The sequence below is a fragment of the Callithrix jacchus genome, chromosome 1, assembly GCF_049354715.1.
Source record: "Callithrix jacchus isolate 240 chromosome 1, calJac240_pri, whole genome shotgun sequence".
NCBI lineage: Eukaryota > Metazoa > Chordata > Mammalia > Primates > Cebidae > Callithrix > Callithrix jacchus.
Window position 1 is genome coordinate 70,242,975 of NC_133502.1, and position 23,662 is coordinate 70,266,636.

Consider the following 23,662-nt stretch of genomic DNA (forward strand, 5'->3'; position numbering starts at 1 on the left):
ATTTTACCCAGCTTCTGTTCAAGATGGAGTTGCTCTGGCTCAAATGCCTCTGACAGCAACACTCATTATTTTCTGTTTTTTGTTTTGTTTTACAGTAGTCATTCTAAGAGGTGATGGCCAATTGAATTTTGATGAAGGTGAAAAGTAATTCAAAGGAGAAAGGACCATATTTAAAGATAAATAAATAAATAAACCTTGACCTAAATCTCACCTTATACACAGACTAACTAAAATTGATTATATATGTAAACATAAAAGTTCAAAGCATATTTTTAAAAGAAAACAGAAGAAAATATTCATGAACTGAAGTTAGATTAAAAGTTCTTAATATGATATCAAAAACCTGATCCACCACAAAACATGACAAATTGGATTTCATAAAAGTTAAAACCCCTGCTCTGCAAAATACACTGTTAAGAGAATAAAAATACACACCACAGACTTGGAAAAAATGTTGAGAAATCACTTATCTGACAAAGACTAGTATTCAGTGTATATAAAGACCTCTCAAAACTCAACAGAACAAAAACAGAGTTTAAGTCAAAAATGGGTAAAAGTGTTGAGCAGATACTTCATCAAAGAAGTTATATGGATGGAAAAATAAGCACAAGAAAATATTTTCAACCTGATTAGCCATCAGGAAGGGCAAATTAAAACCATAGTAAGTCTGGGGGCAGTGGCTCGTGCCTGTAATGCCAGCATTTTGGGAAGCCAAAGCTGGAGAATTGCTTGAGCTCAGGAGTTCCAGACCAGCCTGGACAACATAGTCAGACCCTGTCTCTACTAAAAATAAAAAATAGCTGGGCAAGGTGGCACACTCCTGTAGTCCCAGCTACTCAGGAGGCTGAAATGAAAGGATTACTTGAGCCCTAGAGATTGAAGTTGCAGTGAGGTATGATAGCACCACTGCACCCCCTGCCTGGGCGACAGGGTGAGAGCTTGAGTCAAAACACAAAACCATGGTGAGACAACATACCAGTAGCTAAAATAGAAAAACAGACATGACCAAGTGATGTCAAGAATATAGAGTAACCGGAGCTTGCACACATTGCTGGTGGGAATGCAGAATGATGCAGTCATTCAGGAAGAACGTTTGGCAGTCTTTTATAAAGTTAAACATACACTTCCTGTATGACCCACCAGTCCCACTCCTTGGTATTTACCTTAGCAAATGAAAAGTTATGGTCACATGAAAACTTGTATAGCTGTGTTTCATAAAGCTTTCTTTATAATACCCCCAAGTGGGAAACAACTGGAAGCTTCTTCCACTGGTAAATGGGTAAGGAATGTTTGGTACATCTATAGTGAATGGACTAGTACCCAGCAAAAAAAAGGATCCAGCACCTTGGTTGGATCTCAGAGGTAACATTGTGAGTGAAAGAAGCCTGTCTCAGAGGCTTACATATTGTATTATTTTATTTCTATGACAACCTTAAAAAATGCAACTATAATGTTAGAGAACAAATCAGTGGTTCTCAGGAGTTATGGGGAGAATGTGGCTGTAATGGAGCAGCATGAGGGAGTTTCTTAGGGTGATGGAGCTGTTTTGTATCTGAATTGAAGCAGTGGCTATATGAATCTATATTTTTTAAAACTTCTGGAACTGGCCAGGCGTGGTGGCTCACGCCTGTAATCCCAGGACTTTGGGAGGCCAAGTCTGGAGGATCACATGAGCCAAGGATTTTAAGACCAGCCTGGGCAACATGAAGAAATCCCATCTCTACAAAAAATTAAAAAATGAGTCTGGTGTGATAGTGCATACCTGTAGTCCCAGCTACTTGGGAGGCTGAGGTGGGAGGATCACTGGAGCCTGGGAGGTGGAGGCTGCAATGAACTGTGATCATGCCAATGTACTCCAGCCTGGGTGGCAGTGAGACTGTGTCTAAAAAAAAATTAAACTGATAGAACCATACACAAGAATAGTCAATTTTACTGCAGGCTAACTTAAAAATAAAATTAAAATATATAAAATAATATTTACATGAACACAATAAAAATGTTAACATAAATAACATAGTTATGTGAAAAATAACTTCACAAAAGAATTTCCAAAAGAAAAAAGTTATAATGAGAAGAAGGGCATTGTTTTACAATTTTGCAATTTTTTTTTCTGCCTTAATAGAAGACATTGGATTCAATTGTATACATACAATTCTATATATCTTACAGGCTCAGGAAAGTTCTACTGTACACTCATGAGACCATGAAAGTAAATTAGACAAGTCATTCCCAGTGTTATTACTATTTTTTGAGATGGAATTTCGCTCTAGTCCAGACGGGAGTGCAGTAGCACGATCTCAGATCACTGCAACCTCCGCCTCCTGGGTTCAAGCTATTTTCCTGCCTCAGCCTCCCAAGTAGCCGGAATTACAGGCCCATGCTGCCACACCCAGCTAATTTTTGTATATTTAGTAGAGACAGGGTTTCACCATGTTGGCAGGCTGATCTCAAACTCCTGACCTCTGGTGATCCACCTGCATCAGCCTCCTACAGTCCTGGGATTACACAGGCATGAGCCATTCCAATTAGCTGCCATTTCTTTCTTAAAGTGAATAATGGGAATCCTTTTAAGGAGTGGCCCATCATGGCTGAAAAGATGCTTGTATACCCCATTTCAGCTCATACTGCACTGTTACGTCAGCAGTACTATTCTTGGAAGCCATTTACAATCTATAAGTCAGAAAGTTACTTCCTCAGAAACTTTCTGAAATCTATAAGCAGCTTCTTTGAGGATGGCCTTTTGTAATCTGCATATGACCCCAAAATTCCGAAACCGACTAGGACTGATTGCAGCATCACGAAGGAGGAATTTCCTGCCTCTGTGAGGGTTGGGCAATGCGGAGGTTGGGGCAGGTGCCACCACCCTGGGGCTCAGACTCAGTGGGTTTGCCTGGGACCCAGCTCTGTGAGCTTAACCAATATCTCAGGGCAAAGGCTATTACAGAGAACAATCTGATCTGGTCTAAACTATATTTCAGCCAGTGCAGTGGCTCATTCCTGAAATCCCAGCACTTTGGGAGGTCAAGGCCAAAGGATTGCTTGAGCACAGGAGTTTGAGACCAGCCTGGGCAACATGGCAAAACCTCATCTCTACTAAAAATAAAAAATTAGCCAGATGTGGTGGCACATACCTATAATCCCAGCTACTCAGGAGGCTGAGGTAGGAGGATCACATCAGCCCAGGCGGTTGAAGTTACAGTGAACCAAGAGGGTGCTACTGCACCCCAGCCTGGGAGACAGAGGAAAACCCTGTCTCAAACAGAAAACAACAAAATCCCATTACAATTGGAGTTGGCTGTGTTTCCCCCAGAAAGCAGGCTCATTATTGACAGTTGGAGGCTTACCATCCAGCTAACATTGTGGATGATTAGACTGCTTTATTTTGTCAGCCTTGACTTGGAAGCAGTCAAGGCAACCAGGCCTTTGCTGGAAAAAGAAGAGCAGAGAGGAATACCAGATGCAGTCCCTCAACCTTGGACTTGTCAGCCTCCATAACTCTTAGAAGTAAACTCCTTTTATCTATAAATCACCCAGTTTCAGGTATTCTGATATAGGTAACAGAAAATGAAGCAATACAGTACCTGTGATCCAAGCTCTTTAAAGGGAGGACCTAGGTCCAATATCTGGAAGAAATGTTAAAACCAAACAGCAGAAAGATTAAAATATGGGTATAGGACTTAGAGATTTCTCTAAAGGTTTATAAACAGTCAACAAGCACATGAAAAGATATTCAGCATCATTACTTATTAGGGAAATGCAAATCAAAACCACAGTGAGGTACTACATCATACCTGCAAAGATAACTTTGTCTGTTTTTTTTTTTATTTTGAGTCAGAGTTTCCCTCTTGTTGCCCAGGTTGGAGTGCAGTGCCATGATCTTAGTTCACTGCAACCTCTACCTCCTCAGCTAAAGTGAATCTCCTGCCTCAGCCTCCTGAGTAGCTGGGATTACAGGCATGAGCCACTATGCCTGGCAAGTTTCTTGTATTTAATAGAGATAGGGTTTCACCATGTTGGTCCGGCTGGTCTCGAACTCCTGACCTCAGGTGATCCACCCACCTTGGCCTCCCAAAGTGCTGCAATTACAGGTGTTAGCCACCATACCTGGCTTAATTTTTTTAGGCCTGGCGCGGTGGCTCATGCCTACAATCTCCGCACTTTGTTAGGCTGAGGATGGTGGATCTCGAGGTCAAGAGATCGAGACCATCCTGGCCAACATGGTGAAACCCTGTCTCTACTAATAATACAAACATTAGCTGGGCATGGTGGAGCACACCTGTAGTCCCAGCTACTTGGGAGGCTGAGGCAGGAGAATTGCTTGAACCCAGAGGGCGGAGGTTGCAGTGAGCCATGATGGTGCCACTGCACTCTAGCCTGGCAACATAGAGAGACTATGTCTCAAAACATAAATAAATATATTTTTTAATGGAAGGCAAGTGTTGGTGAGGATGTGGAGAAATTGGAACCTTACACTTCTCGTGAAAATGTAAAATGGAAAACAGTTTGGCAGATCCTCCTAAAGTTAAACAAGAATTATTGTGTGATCCAGTAATGCTGCTTCCAGGTATATACCTCAAAGAGTTGAAAACAGTATTCAAACAAAAACATGTATATAAATGTTCACAGCAGCACAATTCAAAACAGTCAAAAGGCAGAAGTAATCCAAACATCCATCAAACGATGTGTGGATACATAAATGTGATAAATACCTTCAGTAGAATCTCTACTTTAAAAAGAAGGAGATTTTGACACATGGATGAGCTTGAAGACATTATACTAAGTTAAATAACTCAGTCACAAAAGGAAAAACACCATATGATTCCACTTATATGAGGTACCTAGAATACTCACAATTGGGAAGACAGAAAGTAAAATGGCAGTTGCCAGGGATTTGGGGGACAGGAGTGGAGAGTCTATAACGGATTTGGAGTTTCAGTTTGGGAAGGCGAGTTCTGGAGATGGACAGTGGGGATGGTTGCACCAAAATGTTATAGAACTGTCCACTTAAACATGATTAAAATGGGCTAGGCGTGGTGCCTCATGCCTGTGATCCTGGCACTTTGGGAGGCCCAGGTGGGTGGATCACCAGAGGTCAGGAGTTCAAGACCAGCCTGGTCAACATGGTGAAACTCCATCTGTACTAAAAATACAAAAATTATCTGGGCATGGTGGTGCATGCCTGTAATCCCAGCTACTCAGGAGGCCGAGGCATGAGAACCACTCGAGCCCAGGAGGCAGAGGTTGTAGCGAGCTGAAACTGTGCCCCTGAACGTCAGCCTGGGCAACAGAGAGAGACTCTCTTAAAAAAAAGAAAGAAAATGGTTTAAATGATAGATTTTTGCTATATATATTTTACCACAACTTTTAAAAAGAAATGAGATGTTGATACTTCATTAACAATGTGGATGAACCCAGAAAACATTATGACAAGTGAAAGGAGGCAGAAACTGCAGGTTATATGTTGTTGTATGATTTCAGTTACATGAAACATCCAGGATAGGTAAATTCATAGAAACAGAAAGCAGATTGGTGGGTGCCAGGGGCTGGGGGAGGAGGGAACAGTGAGTGACTGTTTGATGGGTACAGGGGTTGGTGTGATGAAAATATTTTAGAACTAGAGGTGATGTTTGCCACAAGCTTGTGAATATACTAAATGTGTGTTTTAAATTGGCTAATTTTATACTATGTGAATTTCACCTCAATTTTTTGCAACAGAGACTCCTTTAGGGTGAGCAAAGGCCTGGAAACCAGCATGCAGATAAAGAAAAGGGAAGAAAGAGACCATTAGTGCATGCAGTTGTCAGCTGGCTGCTGGGACGTGAGGAGAGTCACTTGTGGAGGCACCTGGTCTTTGTCCCTGATGTCCCGTACAAGGCAGGCATTAATCCTGCGATCCTTATTTGAAGCTCAGGTTTGATTTGTTCTTAAATACCTAGTGTTACCCCCAAGCTTGTAATAATATTTTCTTAGTTGTTACAGCCAATATCTCAGAAGTAAGATGCTTGGGAAACCAAGACAAGGAACTGTGTGTTGCAAACAGTATCACCCTGGAGAAGAGGTGGCAGGAGGTGACCTACAGAAAATGGGGAAATAGCCTAGAGCAAGAAACACAGAACAAAAGAGAACTGAGGCGTTAGGCAACCTCCTGGAAGCACCAACAGGACAAACACATATTCAGGGGCCTTCTAACAGACTAGACTTCCAGTATTCTCAGATGGGGCTAGACATGTTATGTAGACATTCAAGACTAGAGAACTCAGGGCCATGTGATTTATACCAAGAAATGCATGCACAGCAGACATGTGCCTGTGGAGTGGAATTCTGGAAAAGCTCACAACCCAGAACATAATGCAGACTCCTCCAACCACAGCACCCTCCAATTCTGAGAAGCGTGCTGATTCTCCATCTGAGCACCCATTCTCCTGCAACTTCAGGAGAGAGTTCACCTAAGGGTCAGACCAGCGTCTCCAAACCCAGCTCCCCACGTCTGCCTGTTGGTGGCACTTGTGGGAGAAGGCGAGATGGTTTGAAAAGAGCCATAACAGGAGTCACCTGGACAGGGTGGAGCTTGGTGGAAACTGACATTTGTGCCATTGGAGGCAAATGTGGAATTTGGCATCTTCCCCAGCATCAGGCACAAGAAACTCTCCAGTGCCCATGACTTTTGATAGTGACTTCAAAGCACATCCTGGAGACCCAGTTGGCCCAAGTTCCATGCAGGCAGGAGCTCAGCTTCACTCACAGCAGGATTCCTAGTGCCAAGAACACCATGCGTGCATAGCAGATGATCAGAATAATTGTATGTGGCTGAATCAGTGAGCGGTAAGAGAGGGGACTTGATCCTGGCTGCAGACTAAGAGACCTCATTATAATCTAACACATGAGGCCCAGCACCGGTGGCTTAGACCTGTAATCCCAGCACTTCGGGAGGCTGAGGCTGGAAGATTGCTTGAGCCCAGGAGTTCAAGACCAGTCTGGGCAACATAGTGAAACCCTGTCTCTGAAAAAAAAAATTACGTGGGCATATAGTCCTAGCTACTTGGAAGGCTGAAGCAGGAGGATTGCTGGAGCCCAGGAGTTTGAGGTTACAGTGAGCTATGATTGCGCCACTACACTCCAGCAATAGAGTGAGACCCTGTCTCTCTACAAAAACCATATATACATATAGTGTATGTGTGTGTGTGATATCAGAAAAAAATAACCTATTCATTGTGGGGGAGAAAAAAGCCTGATGTTGGAGGTGTATAAGCACAGAGTTGGGTTCAAATTAGGCTCTGATCCCTCTGGCTCTGTGATAAGGGGCAGGACATGTCACCAAACTCAGCCTCAACATCTCTACCTGTGAAATGGGCTTGATTCAGTATCTACTGTTATATTAAGTGAATTAATGTTTGTAAAATATTTAGCATGATGACTGACACATGGTTCTCAGTTAGAAACAACTGTTGCTATTAAGTGCCGTGCACTTTGGTTTTCACAGAGCTAACAATTTTTACTCTAGCTTTGTGTCTTTGAAAGATTTTTGAGCTCTGAGAATGCCCTTTTAAAAAGTCAGCACTTCTGGAAGAGGTCACACTTTGAGCTTCAACAGCTGGCATTTTTGTTGAAGCATTCCAGTGTGCTGAAAGCAAGTCCCTGGAGAGTGTCCACGGGCATGAGCCACAGGGATCACAGTGCAAGGTGTGTGGAGGTAGCAACTGAGGATGTCAACAGAGAAAGCACAGAGTACCAAAGACAAAGTTGCCCAGGACAGTTCTGTGTTCGCTACCTGGTGGCAGCCTGGATACCCAAAGATACAGTTGAAAACACCTCTAATGCAAGAGGCTGATCCCTCAGCCCTGCCATGGTGCAGCTTTGTGACTTCTTGGAGAGCCTACATGCAAGCAGAAAAGTCCCAGGATAAAGAAATGTGAATATTCCACACATTTGAAAAAGAACTGGAGGGATAAAAAAGACAAGCTGTCCCAGTATGCCTGGGACTGCCCTGGTTTTAACACTAAATATCCCATATCCTAATAACCATTAGTCCCAGGCAAATCAGGCCAGTTGGTCGTCTAATTCGAGGTTATCAAAGGAGATGGGTTTTAACATCCTTTTCTCTTTCCTGTTATATTGAGACATGGGGTGCTATTGAATAAACTTGATTCGATTTCTTCAAAAAAGCCAGAAATTGAGCTAATAGGTTTTCCTCATATTTCGTATTTGAATTGGACTATATACAGTCTGCATGTTTACCTTATTTTCCATTATATAATGGCACCAAATATTACAATTATTTTTAAAAATCATGTCTTTAATAGTGGATTACTAGGTGTTGAAATGCTTTATAATATACTTACGAAAACATTTGTACAAATAATTTTATCCTCCACATGACATTTAGGAAAGTTTAGTTTGGCTGGGCACAGTGGCTCACTCCTGTAATCCCAGCACTTTGGGAGGCCAAGGCGGGTGGATCACCTAAGGTTAGGAGTTCGAGACCAGCCTGGCCAACATGATGAAGCTGCATCAACAAAAGCAAAACTGCATCTCAAAAGAGAGAGACAGAGAGAGAGAGGAGACAATTTTAATTAGCATTATCTTTATTTTGGCAAAAGATTTAAAATAAGAATAAACAAAGTTTGTGTACTAAGAGAACAATGGAATATTTCCATAGTTTCTTGAACAACTGTAGTAAAGCCAGAGTATTCAAAGAGTCCCCAGCCTGTAACAGTCTACAACATGAACATGAAGCTGTAGCCTCACAGCTCTGCGTGCTCCGCACCATCCACATCTGCTCATGCTGGTGTTTAATCCCTACCCAAGTGTCACCCTGGACATGTCCTCGAGGACATGCCCAGTGGACTTAAGTGCAAGTCCACCTGTATTCTTGGGCCTCTCCTTCATGATGGTGCCTTTCACTATGATGCTCCATGCCCTTCGAGCCTGAGGGCAAGGCCAAGCTGCCCCACCTTCCAGATGGGAAGTATGCTCCTCCCCACTCTGGGTCAAAACAGGTCACCAGGGCCCTGGTCCTCTGAAAGCCTACTGAATACAAGTCAGTAACATGAAGCTGTTGTGTTCATTACCCATATAATTCAACAAACCCAATTTGTGAGATAGTATTGACTTGTGGCCAGAAACTCCAGGGTCATTCTGCCCTAGCTTGAATCCTGGCACCACTTACTTACTGCTATGTGATCACAGATGCCATAACTAATCTCTCTAATTCTGTTTCCCCAAATTTAAAATGCAGACAATGCCCATGGGTTTGTCCTAATGACACAATGACTGTGTATTAAAGGATTTACTATTGGCCCATCATGTCTCAATAAATGTCGGGTGAGACTGACCTTCGTGTGGTAGGCTGCGAGCTCATCCAGGCTGCCGGCATCCTGCTCCGTCTGCCTCAGGTGGTCATGGCTACCGGGCAGGTGTTGTTCCAGCGGTTCTTCTACACCAAGTCCTTCGTGAAGCATTCCATGGAGCATGTGTCAATAGCCTGTGTTCACCTGGCTTCCAAGGTAGAAGAGGCTCCAAGACACATATGGGACGTCATCAATGTGTTTCACCGCCTCCGACAGCTGAGAGAGAAAAAGAAGCCTGTGCCTCTACTACTGGATCAAGATTATGTTAATTTAAAGAACCAGGCCGGGTACGGTGGCTCACGCCTGTAATCCCAGCACTTTGGGAGGCCGAGGCAGGTGGAGCACGAGGTCAAGAGCTCGAGACCATCCTGGTCAACATGGTGAAACACCGTCTCTACTAAAAATACAAAAAAAAAAAAAAAAAAAATTAGCTGGGCGTGGTGGCGCGTGCCTGTAATCCCAGCTACTGAGGAGGCTGAGGCAGGAGAATTGCCTGAACCCAGGAGGCGGAGGTTGCAGTGAGCCGAGATCGCGCCGTTGCACTCCAGCCTGGGTAACAAGAGCGAAACTCCGTCTCAAAAAAAGAACCAAATTATAAAGGCGGAAAGACGAGTTCTCAAAGAGCTGGGTTTCTGCGTCCATGTGAAGCACCCCCATAAGATAATCGTTATGTACCTTCAGGTGTTAGAGTGTGAGGGTAACCAACACGTGGTCCAGACCTCATGGGTAGCCTCTCAGGGTGAGTGACTAAGACTTCTCCTCTGCTGTCCAAGCGCGTTGGTGCAGGGCCAGCGGCGTCTTCAGCCAATCCAGTGCAGGCTCTCCACCGAAGGCTGGCCCTAGACTGGTGGTACGCGCACATAGCATAGCCATGGCCGACTGCTGCTTGTGGTTCTCTGACGATTGTGCTTCTTGTTAATCCTCTGTCCTGCTTTGGTAATTGTATTGATTAGAGTTGATAACTGTCTTGACTTGAATTTTGTCCCTTTAAAACTGCTGTACCTGTATAATAAAGATGCAATACCTTTCTCTTAAAAAAAAATGGCGTGGAAAGCTGTCAGAATTGAAGTGACAAATTGGCTGGGGGGAACCCACGTGTCCGTGGGGGTTATGTAGTGATTTCTAGACGTCTCAAGTTGCTCTTTCAGCAGCTCTGCATGACACATTCTAGTAAATGTGTGCATCTTTAAATTATTGCATGGATACTTTAAAAAATATTGTAACATTTCAAATACAGCAATAAGTTTATATGTTCTGAAGACTGCATTTGTTTTTAAGACTTAAAAGTTAATGGATTAATATTATTACTACTTGAATACTGAAAATTGTTTATTAGAAACCAAAAGGTTACTGATTGTTGATCTGTGTTTGAGCTGCTCACTGCTGGCTTGCTTCAGGGGGTGTGGCTGCACGGCTGTCACACAGATTCCCTCTTGATGCCCGGAGCTGCTTCCAGAGCCACGTGCCTCTAGGCACCTGTAGAACTTAAGGATTTAGAAATCTCTGAGTGAGTTTGTATGTTACCTTCTCCAAGGTTTATGTAGGACAGAGATGGAGGGAGGGCAATCCTTCAGAACCGTGCACGACTCGTCTCATCTGTGGGTGCAGCCCAACTCCAAGGCTCACCGTTACTGGGGTAGTGAGGAGCAGTGAATATAAGACCAGATCACCCCTCCTCATGGGATCAACCCTTTTTGTTATTGCAGTATTCTTAAAGCTAGTATAAGGTCTGGTTTTAGGCTATTAAATCTTAGATGTATCTAAAGGAAAACGCTAAAAATGTCAGTTTTTAAGTGCTTTAAAAAGATGTGAATTTTTGTATTTTTATAGCTTCTGAATACGATGAAATTTAAAGGATGTACTGTGATGAAATGTTCAAAAAAATGAGTATAGCATCAGGGTAGACAATGATAGTGCTATGCAAAATTACTCAAAACTTGGAAACAGAATAAAGAGATTCCACTTCTATCAACGCCATGCTATAGGATGATTGCCTGACAAACCCACCCAAGGGTCTTCTGACTCTCTAGGAAAAAGAGTTTTGACTATTTATTTTTTACATTATTACTGATTATGCTCAGATATTTTACAGCCTTGTAAAGTTAGAAATTATCTCCTAAGAAATTGATGAGTTGGTTTTCTTTTCCATGGTGGAAAAATGAGATAACCCCAACTGCTACAGTTTAATTGCCCGATAAGACATTAATGAGGGCTGCATCTAATGTAGCAATATTAATTCATACTTCCATTTTTTCACATTGACTGTAATAATTCTAATTTTTCAAATTCTCTTTTGAACTCACTTTATGGGTTCCCTTATTACTGAGATAAATAAAGTGTTGGCATGTGCTCACTAACTTTTTGGGTAAGATTATGGGGTTTTTTGTTTTGTTTTTTGAGAGGGAGTCTCGCTCTGTCGCCCAGGCTGGAGTGAAATGGCGTGATATCTCGGCTCACTGCAATCTCTGCCTCCCAGGTTCAAGTGATTCTCCTGCCTCAGCCTCCCGAGTAGCTGGGATTACAGGCACCTGCCACGACGCCCAACTAATTTTTGTATTTTAGTAGAGATAAGGTTTCTCCATGCTGGCCAGTCTGGTCTCGAACTCCTGACCTAAAGTGATCTGCCTGCCTCGGCCTCCCAAAGTGCTGGGATTACAGGTGTAAGCCACCACTCCTGGCAAGAGAACTATATGTTGACAGAAATCTAAACAAAGTGGATAGAAGGTGCCCAGAAGGGTTATGCAATACAGAAGGGGAAACTTGGGGAAGACATGGTGGAGACCATATCTGAGCTGAGTCTTAACAGGAATTAGATAAATAGCTGGAAGAGAAGGAGAAACAGGCTATTTCAGACAGAGGGAGCCTCACAGGTGATGGGAACACAATGACATGGGTGTAGAAGAATGCCAGGAGATGAGGCTGAGAGGTGGGCAGAGGCCAGAGCCTGAGGCATTCATATCATGCTAATTTGTCAAAGCCTTTTCCTTCATGAAAATAGGATATCTTTAGTCAGGGAGACAGAGAGAGACTCTGTCACAAAAAAAAAAAAAAAGTCCTAGCATGGTGGCTTACGCCTGTAATCCCAGCACTTTGGAAGGCAGAGGTGGGCAGATCATGAGGTCAGGAGTTCAAGACCAGCCTGGCCAACATGGTGAAACCCCTTCTCTACTAAAGATACAAAAAAATTAGCCAGGCATGGTGGCAGATGCTTGTAATTCCAGCTACTCAGGAGGCTGAGGCAGAAGAATCACTTGAACCTGGGAGGCGGAGATCGCAGTGAGCCAAGACTGCGCCATTGCACTCTAGCCTGGGCAGCAAAGTGATACTCTGTCTCAAAAAAGAAAAAAAATTTTTTAAAAAGAAAACAGGATATCTTGAAGAATTTTTAGCTCGAAAGTGATTTGGTAAGATAGATTTGTGTTTTAGAAAGACCAATATTTTTTTCCAAACTTTTAGGTTCAAGGGTACATGCGCAGGTTTGTTATATAGGTAACCTAGTGTCATGGGGTATGTTGTACAGATTATTTTGTCACCCAGGTACTAAACCTAGTACACAATTGTTATTCTTTTTATAATCCTCCCTTCCTCCCACCCTCCACTCTCAAGTAGGCCTCACTGTCTGTCGTTTCCCTCCTTGGGTCCTTGAGTTGGCATCAATTAGCTCTCACCTATAAGTAAGAATATGTGATATTTGGTTTTCTGTTCCTGTGCTAGTTTGATAAGTATGATAGCCTTCAGTTCCATGAATGGTCCAGCAAAACACATGATCTCGTTCTTTTTTATGGCTGCACACTATTCCATGGCATATATGTACCACATTTTCTTTATCCATTGTCATTGATAGGCATTTAGGTTGATTCATGGGCATTTGGGTTGATTGCATGTCTTTGCTATTGTGAATAGTGCTGCAGTGAACGTTCACATGCATACATCTTTATGATAGAATGATTTATATTCTTCTGGGTAATATACCCAATGATAGGACTGCTAGGTTGAATGATAGTTCCGCTTTTAGTTCTTCGAGGAATTGTCACAGTGCTTTCCACAATAGTTGAACTAATTTACACTCCTGCCAACAGTGTTAAAGCATTCCCTTCTCTCTGCAACCTTGTCAGAATCTGTTATTTTTTGACTTTTTAGTAATGGCCATCCTGATTGGTGTGAGATGGTTTCTCATTGTGGTTTTGATTTGCATTTCTCTAATGATAAATGATATTGAGCTTTTTTTCATATGCTTGTTGACCACATGTATGTTTTCTTTTGAAAAGTGTCTTTTCATGTACTTTGCCTACTTTTTAATGGGGTTGGTTTGTTTTCTTGTTGATTTGTTTAAGTTCCTCACATTAATAGAGCCTGGACCTTAGACTTTTGTCAGATGCATAGTTTGCAAAATTTTCTCCCATTCTGTAGGTTGTCCGTTCACTCTATTGAGAGTTTCTTACCTATATAGAAGCTCTCACATTTAATTAGATTCCGTTTGTCAATTTTTGCTTTTGTTACAATTGCTTTTGGCAAGAAAGACTAATTTTGTGCGAAGAGTACATGCATAAGTGGAAGCGAACCAAAGATATACAGCAAACTACTGAGAAATGGGAAGGGTATGAACTAAGGCAGCAAGCAGGTACAGAACAATCTGACATGTAAAATAAATAGGGCACAATGTAGGAGTGGTGAAAGAGATAGGAGGTGGGAAATGGCATAAGCAATATTTGATTATTGACTGTGTGAGGGTGGCAAGAAAAAAGAGGAGTTGACCTACATCAGCAATTCCTGCGTAGGGCATAGAGATTTTATCACTTCTGTTGTGAAGGCTACAGGAAGAGCACGCTGCATGTATTTCTAACATGTGAAACAGAAGTAGGGCAAGGAAAAAGTACTTTTTACATGGTTCACACACATCGTAGAATAAATAAACCCTTTGCCTGGGTCACTCAAAATTCCACTTTTTTTTTTTTTAAGATAGAGTTTCGCTCTTGTTGCTCAGGCTGGAGTGCAAGAGCAGGATCTCAGCTCACCACAACCTCTGCCTCCTGGGTTCAAGTGATTCTCCTGCCTCAGCCTCCCGAGTAGCTGGGATTACAGGCATGGCCAGCACGCCTGGCTAATTTTGTACGAGGTTTCTCCATGTTGGTAAGGCTGGTCTCAAACTCTGAACCTCAGGTGATCAGCCCACCTCAGCCTCCCAAAGTGCTGGGATTACAGGCATCAGCCACCGCGTCCAGAATGCTTTTTTTTTCCTTTTTGAGAAGTCTCACTCTGTCCCCAGGCTGGAGTACAGTGGCCGGATCCTGGCTCACTGCAACCTCTGCCTCGTGGCTTCAAGTGATTCTCCTGACAAGTGCCTCCCTAACAGTTGGGACTACAGGTGCATAACACCAAACCCAGCTAATTTTTGTATTTTTAGTAGAGATGGTGTTTCACCATGTTGGGCAGGCTATTCTTGAACTCCTGACCTCGTGATCCACTTGCCTTGGCCTCCCAAAGTGCTGGGATTATAGGCGTGAGCCACAGGACCCAGCATATTTTTTTTTTGTGACAGAGTTTTGCTCTGTCATGCAGGCTGGAGTGCAATGGTGTGATCTCTGCTCACTGAAATCTCCACCTTCTGGGTTCAAGTGATTATCCTGCCTCAGCCTTCTGAGTAGCTGGGATTACAAATGTGCGCCACCATGCCTGGCTAATTTTTGTATTATTTTTTAGTAGAGACAGGGTTTTATTTACCATGTTGGTCAGGCTGGTCTCAAACTCCTGATGTCAGAAGATCAAGACCATCCTGGCTAACATGGTCAAACCCTGTCTCTACTAAAAATATAAACAAATTAGCCAGGCGTGGTGGCATGTGCCTGTAGTCCCAGCTACTTGGGAGGCTGGCGGTTGCAGTGAGCCAAGGTTGTGCCACTGCAGTCCAGCCTGGTGACAGTGTGAAACTCTGTCTCAAAAACATAAAAAGAACTTTATCTTAAACTAAAATCTGTTGCCAGGTGCAGTGGCTCACCCCTGTAATCCCAGCACTTTGGAAGGTGAAGGCAGGTTGATCACTTGAGGTCAGGAGTTCGAGACCAGCCTGGCCAATGTGATGAAACCCTGTCTCTACTAAAAATACAAAAATTATCTGGTGTGGTGGTATGCATTTGTAATGCCAGCTACTTGGGAGGCTGAGGCAGGAGAATCACTTGAGCCTGGTAAGCGGAGGTTATAGTGAGTTGAAATCACACTGCTATATCCCAGTCTGGGTGAGAGATCGTTATTCCTTCTCAGGAAAAAAGACCAAAAGAAAAATCTGTGAAAATAAGTTTATCTTAACACATTAGATTATAATTGCAATTACAACGTAGTGCTTGGAACAAACAAAATTAAGTGAAGTATGTTTGAAACATTTAGCCAATTATTGTAAGACAGTTTGATAGCCTTTCACACAGGGAACAGCAGATGGGTGGAGAAAAAGAGCCACAAAGATACCATGCTGAGGTGTTGCTTTATACAACTTAGCTTGGATCTGGGCCTTGTAGGTGCCAGCTCTAAATTTCCTTCCCAGCAGACAGTTGCCAGCACAAAGAGACTGACAGACATTATTGAACAATGCAATTGCATCATACTTTTAAAAAGATTCAAGTTGGCTGGGCACAGTGGCTCAAGCCTGTAATCCCAGCACTTTGGGAGGCCGAGGTGGGTGGATCACGAGATCAAGAGATCGAGACCATCCTGGTCAACATGGTGAAACCCCGTCTTTACTAAAAATACAAAAAATTGGCTGGGTATGGTGGTGTGTGCCTGTAATCCCAGCTACTCAGGAGGCTGAGGCAGGAGAATTGCCTGAACCCAGGAGGCGGAGGTTGCGGTGAGCCGACATTGTGCCATTACACTCCAGCCTGGGTAACAAGAGCGAAACTCCATCTCAAAAAAAAAAAAGATTCAAGTTATATGTAAAAAGTGATGACTTTAGGCCAGGCGTGGTGGCTCAAACCTGAAATCCCAGGACTTTGGGAGGCTGAGGTGGGTGGATCACAAGGTCAGGAGTTTGAGATAAGCCTGGCCAGCATGGTGAAACCCTGTCTCTACTAAAAATACAAAAATTAGCTGGGCATGGTGGCGCATGCCTGTAATCCCAGCTACTCAGGAGGCTGAGGCAGGAGAATTGCCTGAACCCAGGAGGCGGAGGTTGCGGTGAGCCAAGATTGTGACACTGTACTCCAGCCTGGGTGACAGAACAAGACTTTGTCTCAAAAAAAAAAAAGGATGAATTACAAAGTGACCACACAAGGAATATTTAGGGTCTTGTGGTAGATGCATAACTATCCATTTCTCTTGAACTCCTGGCCTCAAGTAATCCTCCCACCTCAGCCTCCCTAAGTGCCGGGATTACAGGCCTGTGCCACTGCACCTGGCCTATCCATTTATCAAAACCCACAGAACTATACGTTGCAAAGAGTTGACTTTACTGTGTGCAAATTAAAGAGGGATCTTAGGATAGTATGCCCTGTGTGATGAATGAACTAAATTATATTACAGGCCAGGCGCAGTGGCTCAAGCCTGTAATCCCAGCACTTTGGGAGGCCAAGGCGGGCAGATCATGAGGTCAGCAGTTCAACAGCAGCCTGACCAATGTGGTGAAACCCCGTCTCTACTAAAAATACAAAAATTAGCCCGGGGTAGTGGCATGTTGTTATAATCCCAGCTACTCAGGAGGCTGAGGCAGGAGAATTGCTTGAACCAGGAAGATGGAGGTTGCAATGAGCCAAGATTGCATCATTGCACTCCAGCCTGGGCAACAGAGTGAGACTCCATCTCAAAAAACATATATATTACAAAGGTATGGTATAACCTCATCAAAGTGAGTGAGGAAAAAAGAAAATTGATTTTAGTAACTTTGGAAAACCGTTTTGACTGGCTACTATGAGGATAAAAACAAAAGGTACCACACGTAAACACTACAGTTGGAAAATTTGCTTCCACAGTTAGAAATTCTGAAACTACATATATTGTTAAACACACACACACACACACACACACACACACACACACAGAGCACAGTACCCAGATCCATATCATTGCTGGGAGAATTAAGTGCTGTCAATAGACTACTCAGGAAGGACAACTGGAACCTTGTGCGTGGTGTCTCATGGACTCAGCTGCCTCGTATCTTTGCTGATTTTCATCTGTATCCGTTCACTGTAATAAACTGCGGCTATGAGTATAATAGCTTTCAGGGGTTCTTCTAGTGAATCATTAAACCAGAGGATAGGCTTGGGGATTAAAGACTCTCAATTATTAAATACCTGATTTTAGCATTAAATTTACCCCAATCTTAAAATCCAGCTTTAAGACCACATGATTAATTTATTTAAAGGGAAAAAAATCTCAACAAAAATATTAAATAGAAATCAAGGCTAGGCACAGTGGCTCACACCTATAATCCCAGTACTTTGGGAGGCTGAGGTAGAAAGATCATTTGAGCCCAGGAGTTGGAGACCAGCCTGGGCAACACAGACATTGTTTCTATCAAAAATAAAAAAGTTAGCCAGGCATGGTTTTACGCACCTGTGATCCCAGGAGGCTGAGGTGAGAGGATCACTTGAGTCCAGGAGGTCAAGGCTGCAGTGAGCTGTGATTGCACCACTGCACTTCAGCTTGGGAGAAAGAGTGAGACTCTATCTCAAAAGAAAAAAAAAAGGCAAGTGTTGGACAGATGTCTGAAGGAGCAAACTGCCATGGTCTGGAGAGATCCATGAGGCAAGGACCTGAATGTGGCCTGTAGGAACTGAGAATAGCAGCTGGCTGACAGCTATCAATAGGAGGCCCTGACTCATCGGAAATGAAATCTAGCAATACCTTCAGGGAACTTGGAAGTGAATCTTTACTTAGTCAAGTCTCCAGATGAGTATGCAGTCAGCAGACACCTGGAGTTCACAAAACTGTGAGCAAAGGATGCAGTAAAACATGAAAGACTCCTGGCCGGGCGCGGTGGCCCAAGCCTGTAATCTCAGCACTTTGGGAGGCCGAGGCGGGTGGATCACGAGGTCAACAGATCAAGACCATCCTGGTCAACATGGTGAAACCCCGTCTCTACTAAAAATACAAAAAATTAGCTGGGCATGGTGGCGCGTGCCTGTAATCCCAGCTACTCGGGAGGCTGAGGCAGGAGAATTGCCTGAACCCAGGAGGCGGAGGCAGGAGAATTGCCTGAACCCAGGAGGTGGAGGTTGCGGTGAGCCGAGATCGTGCCATTTCACTCCAGCCTGGGTAACAAGAGCGAAACTCCATCTCAAAAAAAAAAAAAAAACAAAAAAAAACCATGAAAGACTCCTGACCCATGGACACTGAATATGTTTTCATTAATTTAAGTCACTAATTTTGTGGTAATTTGGAACCAAACATATGTAATTCATTTTTAAACATTTTTTATAAATTGGAAAATTGTTTTTCTGATAAAAATTACCATTACATATTTATAGCAAAATATCAGAAATATATATCTATATCTATATCTCTATATTTTTTGAGACAGAGTCACCCAGGCTGGAACACAGTGGTACAATCTCAACTCACTGCAGCCTCTGCCTCCCAGGTTCACGTGATTTTCATGCCTCATCTTCCCAACAAGCTGTGACCACAGGTGCACACCACCATACTTTACTAATTTTCGTATTTTTAGTAGAGATGGGGTTTCACCACATTGGCTAGGCTGGTCTCAAACTCCTGACCTCAAGTGATCCACCCACCTTGGTCTCCCAAAGTGCTGGTATTACAGGCATGAGCCACAGCCCCTGGCCAAAAAATTTTTTTTGAGACAAGAGTCCCACTCTGTCACTTAGGATGAAGTGTAGTGGTGTGATATGGGCTTGTAACCGCCTGGTGGGTTCACCTTACCTGCTGCCTAGACAGAACTGATTTTATCAAGACAGGGGAATTGCAATAGAGAAAGAGTAATTCATACAGAGCCGGCTGTGCAGGAGACCAGAATTTTATTATTACTCAAATTAGTCTCCCTGAGCATTTGGCCAGCAGTTTTTAAGGACAACTTGGTGGGTGGGTGGAAGCCAGTGAGCTAGGAGTGCTGATTGGTCAGAGATGAAATTATAAGGAATTGGAGCTGTTTTCTTGCACTGAATCAGTTCCTGGGTAGGGGCCACAAAATCAGAGGAGCCAGTTTATTGATCTGGGTGGTGCCAGCTAATCCATCAAGTGCCGAGTCTGCAAAATATCTCAAGCACTGATTGTAGAAGCAGTTTAGGGAGGGTGAGAATCATGTAGCCTCCAGCTGCCTGACTCCTAAACCATAATTTCTAATTGTGTGGCTAATGTTAGTCCTACAAAGGCAATCTAGTCCCCAGGCAAGAAGGAGGTCTGCTTTGGGAAAGGGCTATTATAAACTAAGTTTCTCCCAAAGTTAGTTCAGCCTATGCCCAGTAATGAACAAGGACAGCTTGGAGGTTAGAAGCAAGATAGAGTGGATTAAGTTACCTCTCTTTCACTGCCTCAGTCATAATTTTGGCAAGGCAAGTTCAAGCTCACTGCAGCCTGTATCTCTTTGGCTCAAGGAATCTCCCACCTCAGCCTTCTGAATAGCTGGTACCACAGGTTCGTGTCACCACGCCAGGCTAATTTTCTTTTTCTTTCTTTCTTTTTTTTTTTTTGTAGAGACGGCAATCTCACTATGTTGTCAAGACTGATCTCCAACTCCTGATCTCAAGGGATCCTCCTGCCTTGGCTTCCCAAAGTGTTGGGATTAGTCACCACATTCAGGCCTCCACCCCCCCCCCCCTTTTTCTTGGAGATGAGGCCTCCCTCTGTTTTCCAGGCTGGAGTGCAGTGGTGTGATCTCTGACCACTGCCACCTCTGCCTCCCAGGTTCAAGTGATTCTCCTGCTTCAGCCTCCCGAGTAGCTAGTAACAGGTGTATACCACACCAGGATAATTTTTGTATTTTTAGTAGAGACAGGGATTCACCATGTTGGCCAGGCTGGTCTTGAACTCCCAACCTCAGGTGATCCACCCACCTTGGCCTCCCAAAGTGCTGGCAATACAGGCATGAGCCACCTTGCCAAGCCTGAAAAACATTCTTAAATGAAGTAACTTTAATTAAAATAATTAATCCTGTTAATAGAAATAATTGTATTTTTTTCCTACTATTAATGTCTGTAAAAAGATCAAGTATATTATTGTTTTCTAGTCTGTTTTGTTGTTGTTGCAGAGATGAAGTCTCACTCTGTCGCCCAGGCTGGAGTGCAGTGACGCTATCTTGGCTCACTGGAACTTATGGCTCCCAGGTTCAAGCTATTCTCCTGCCTCAGCCTCCCGAGTAGCTGGGATCACAGGTGTGCACCACCATGACTGGCTAATTTTTTAGGTGTTTTTTTTTTAAGGAGAAACGGGGTTTCACCACGTTGGCTAGGCTGGTCTTGAACTCCTGACCTCAGGTCATCCACTCCACTCCGTCTCCCAAAGTGTTGAGATTACAGGCATGTGCCACTGCAACCGGCCTCTAGACTTTTTTTTTTTTTGAGACAGAGTTTCGCTCTTGTTACCCAGGCTGGAGTGCAATGGCGCAATCTTGGCTCACTGCAACCTCCGCCTCCTGGGTTCAGGCAATTCTCCTGCCTCAGCCTCCTCAGTAGCTGGGATTACAGGCACGCGCCACCACGCCCAGCTGATTTTTTTTTTTTTTTTTTTGTATTTTTAGTAGAGACGGTGTTTCACCATGTTGACCAGGATGGTCTCGATATGTTGACCTCGTGATCCACCCGCCTCGGCTTCCCAAAGTGCTGGGATTACAGGCTTGAGTCACCGCGCCTGGCCGACTTTTTTATTCAGTATTAGATGCACATCTTTCAAAATAAATAAACATAAAAAGCCAGGCTTTTCCAACTGTGTCCTACACATTCCGCAAGATATTAATCATGTTTCAAGAATAAACATTGTTGTAAGTACATTTGGGAAACATTGTTATTAAATTCTTTTCTTCTTGGAGAATCATAGAAAAACTTGAGAGATTGGTGGATTGGCGCAAACCAGACTAGAACTGAACTGCAGTCACTACAAAACCCCCACCCGTTTGCCCCTCACTACTTGACAAGACTCAGCCCACATTCTCTGGAAAAAGAAATTAGACGTAGGGGCTGTAGGAGATGACGTATTTCCCACGCGCCACGAAGTCCTGACGTCAAAGCGCCAGTCCTGAGGTGGAGGCGGGGCTTGGTGTGGGCGTGGTGTCGTAGGAGGCCGCTCAGGCCCAGGACTCGTTCTTGAGGCGGGAGCTGAGACGTGGGGCGGGGCCTCCTGCCCAGCGCCGGCCTGTGGGGAGGCGGGGCGGGGCTCAGTCTCTTGACCAACCAGCCCACCCCTGACGCCACCGGCAACTGCGAGAGACTGGGTCGGTGCCGTCTGTGAGTCGGTCGGTTCCTGGAGCTGCGGTCCTCTGCTAGCCTGATCCGCAGCTTCAGCCTACACCGCCTCCACAGCCCTCGGCGCCGCCGCTGGCGTCGCCGCCCGAGCCGCGGGCCGCCGCGGGCCGCAGAGCCCATGAGGACGCGGGCACCGCCGCCGCGTCTGCGGCGTCGCCGTCGTCCCAGAGCGCCCCGGGCTGGCGCGGGCATGGCCGCGGCATGAGCGTGGAGCCGCCGCCGGAGCCGGAGGAAAAGGCGGCGTCGGAGCCCGAAGCGGGAGCCATGCCGGAGAAGCGCGCGGGCGCGCAGGCCGCTGGCAGCAGCTGGGTGAGTGGAGGCCGGGGGAGGCTGGGTGGGGTCGCACCTGGGGCCCGCGAGCCCAGGGCTCCGGGCGGGGGCTTCGGCTCTGGGAAAGCCGGTCCTTTTCTGAATTCGTGAATTCATCACGAATACGGGTTTTCCTAGTGACTGTTCATCCTAGACAAAACTTTACGGGATTTGGTTATTGTTTCAAAAGGCACCAGAGATAGGGCAGAGAATATAAATAGTAATTTGGTTGTTTCAGAGTTCTCCATCCCTGTAACTGTTGATAACAGTTTTCCTGGCACAGTTTCTGCCCAGGTCTACTTGGACAACGGTAGGGAGCATTTTGAATCAGACCATCGGCCGGGAAGTTGGCGGCAGATTCCGGGCAGCGCCTCGCGGCTCCTTCCGTGTCCTCCGGGCGTCGGAGGGGCTGTCGCAGCGATGAGGAGCAGAGTTTTAGGGGCGTTTCCGGGAACCGGCTGAGGAGCAAGTTAGGCCGGCCCCTCCAGTTTTACTTTTACCTGAGATCGAGATTGCTTCTGACAGTAGTACAGAAGCAACTGAGCCCTGACTTAATTGGCCTGGTTTCGGCAGAACAGCCCTTGGCAGTGTCAGTGGTTTCATATGGTGGAATATTAAGCCTAGAGGGTCTGTGGTTTTTGTTGAAAGCCTAAGTTTAAAAAGGATTTTTTTTTGTTTTGTTTTGGTTTTAGGATAGTGAAGAGAAACTGACTGACACAATGGGAAAGTTTTTCCAAAGAAAAATAGAAATTTTATGAAACTTAAATACATGCTCTCGGCTTTAGATTTTTAGCTTAATATCTAATTTTGTTTTTAGTTGAAGAATGCTAAGTGGTTACATGAACATATTTGGGGATGCAAATCTCTATTAGTAGGTTGGGAGGGCAGACAAAGCAGAAGGAGCAGTAAGTAGAACGGAGCCGGCAAAGCTGATTTCTAGTCCTGGTTTTGCCTGAACAATGCGCACTCTGGACAGGGTATTGAAACCTTCAGTGACTAATCTGTAAAACGAGGACTTAGTTGAAGTCCCCTCCCAGCCCAAGTGACTATTTTTGAAAATTTTTGAAAAGCATTTCAAAGTTAAGATCTCTGTGATATGAGAAGCTTATCTTGTCGGGGGAGAGAAATTCTGCAGGATTACTTTCTCTCATTTTGATTTGCGTTAAGTAGACTTGTCCTCTTCCTGTTCCCTACACAAAATTAAAGCACCAGTTCCTCCTGTCTTCCATAAATTGATGGACAGTAATTACTAACCGGTGGCCCAGCTAGTAACCTGCGAGGTAGCTTCCTTCATCTCTTCCCATACTTACAACAACCAGAAAGTCTACCTAAGTTTACTAGATACAGATTTTAGGCTTTTATCCTCTCCTCTGCATTCTTATGCTCATTTCTCAGCATTTTTGACCCAGACCGTGACTGTCTTTTTCAAGACCCTTGTTCACCCCAGCACCAGTCTGCCTTCCACATGGCCGAGTAGTGTGTTCTAGCATGTGAAGATGATCATTACTATTGTCGTTAATTTTTTTATTGGCTCCTTATGGCTTACAGAATAAAAAATAAATTGGCAGCTTAAAGCATTATTAGCATAGTGATTAGATGAGCATA

At 44.2% G+C, this 23,662-nt stretch overlaps 1 protein-coding gene across 2 annotated transcripts in view; it reads left to right on the top strand.

The window, feature by feature from the left end:
• Positions 1-21,709: 21,709 nt before the first annotated feature.
• SLC71A2 (solute carrier family 71 member 2) overlaps positions 21,710-23,662 on the top strand; it is a 100,886-nt gene continuing 98,933 nt past the window's right edge. For both annotated transcript variants that reach the window (XM_035298532.3, XM_054253476.2), the window contains exon 1: positions 21,710-22,057. In XM_035298532.3, the coding sequence (XP_035154423.1) occupies positions 21,950-22,057 (108 nt within the window). In that variant the 5' untranslated portion in view covers positions 21,710-21,949. The remainder of the gene's footprint in view (positions 22,058-23,662) is intronic.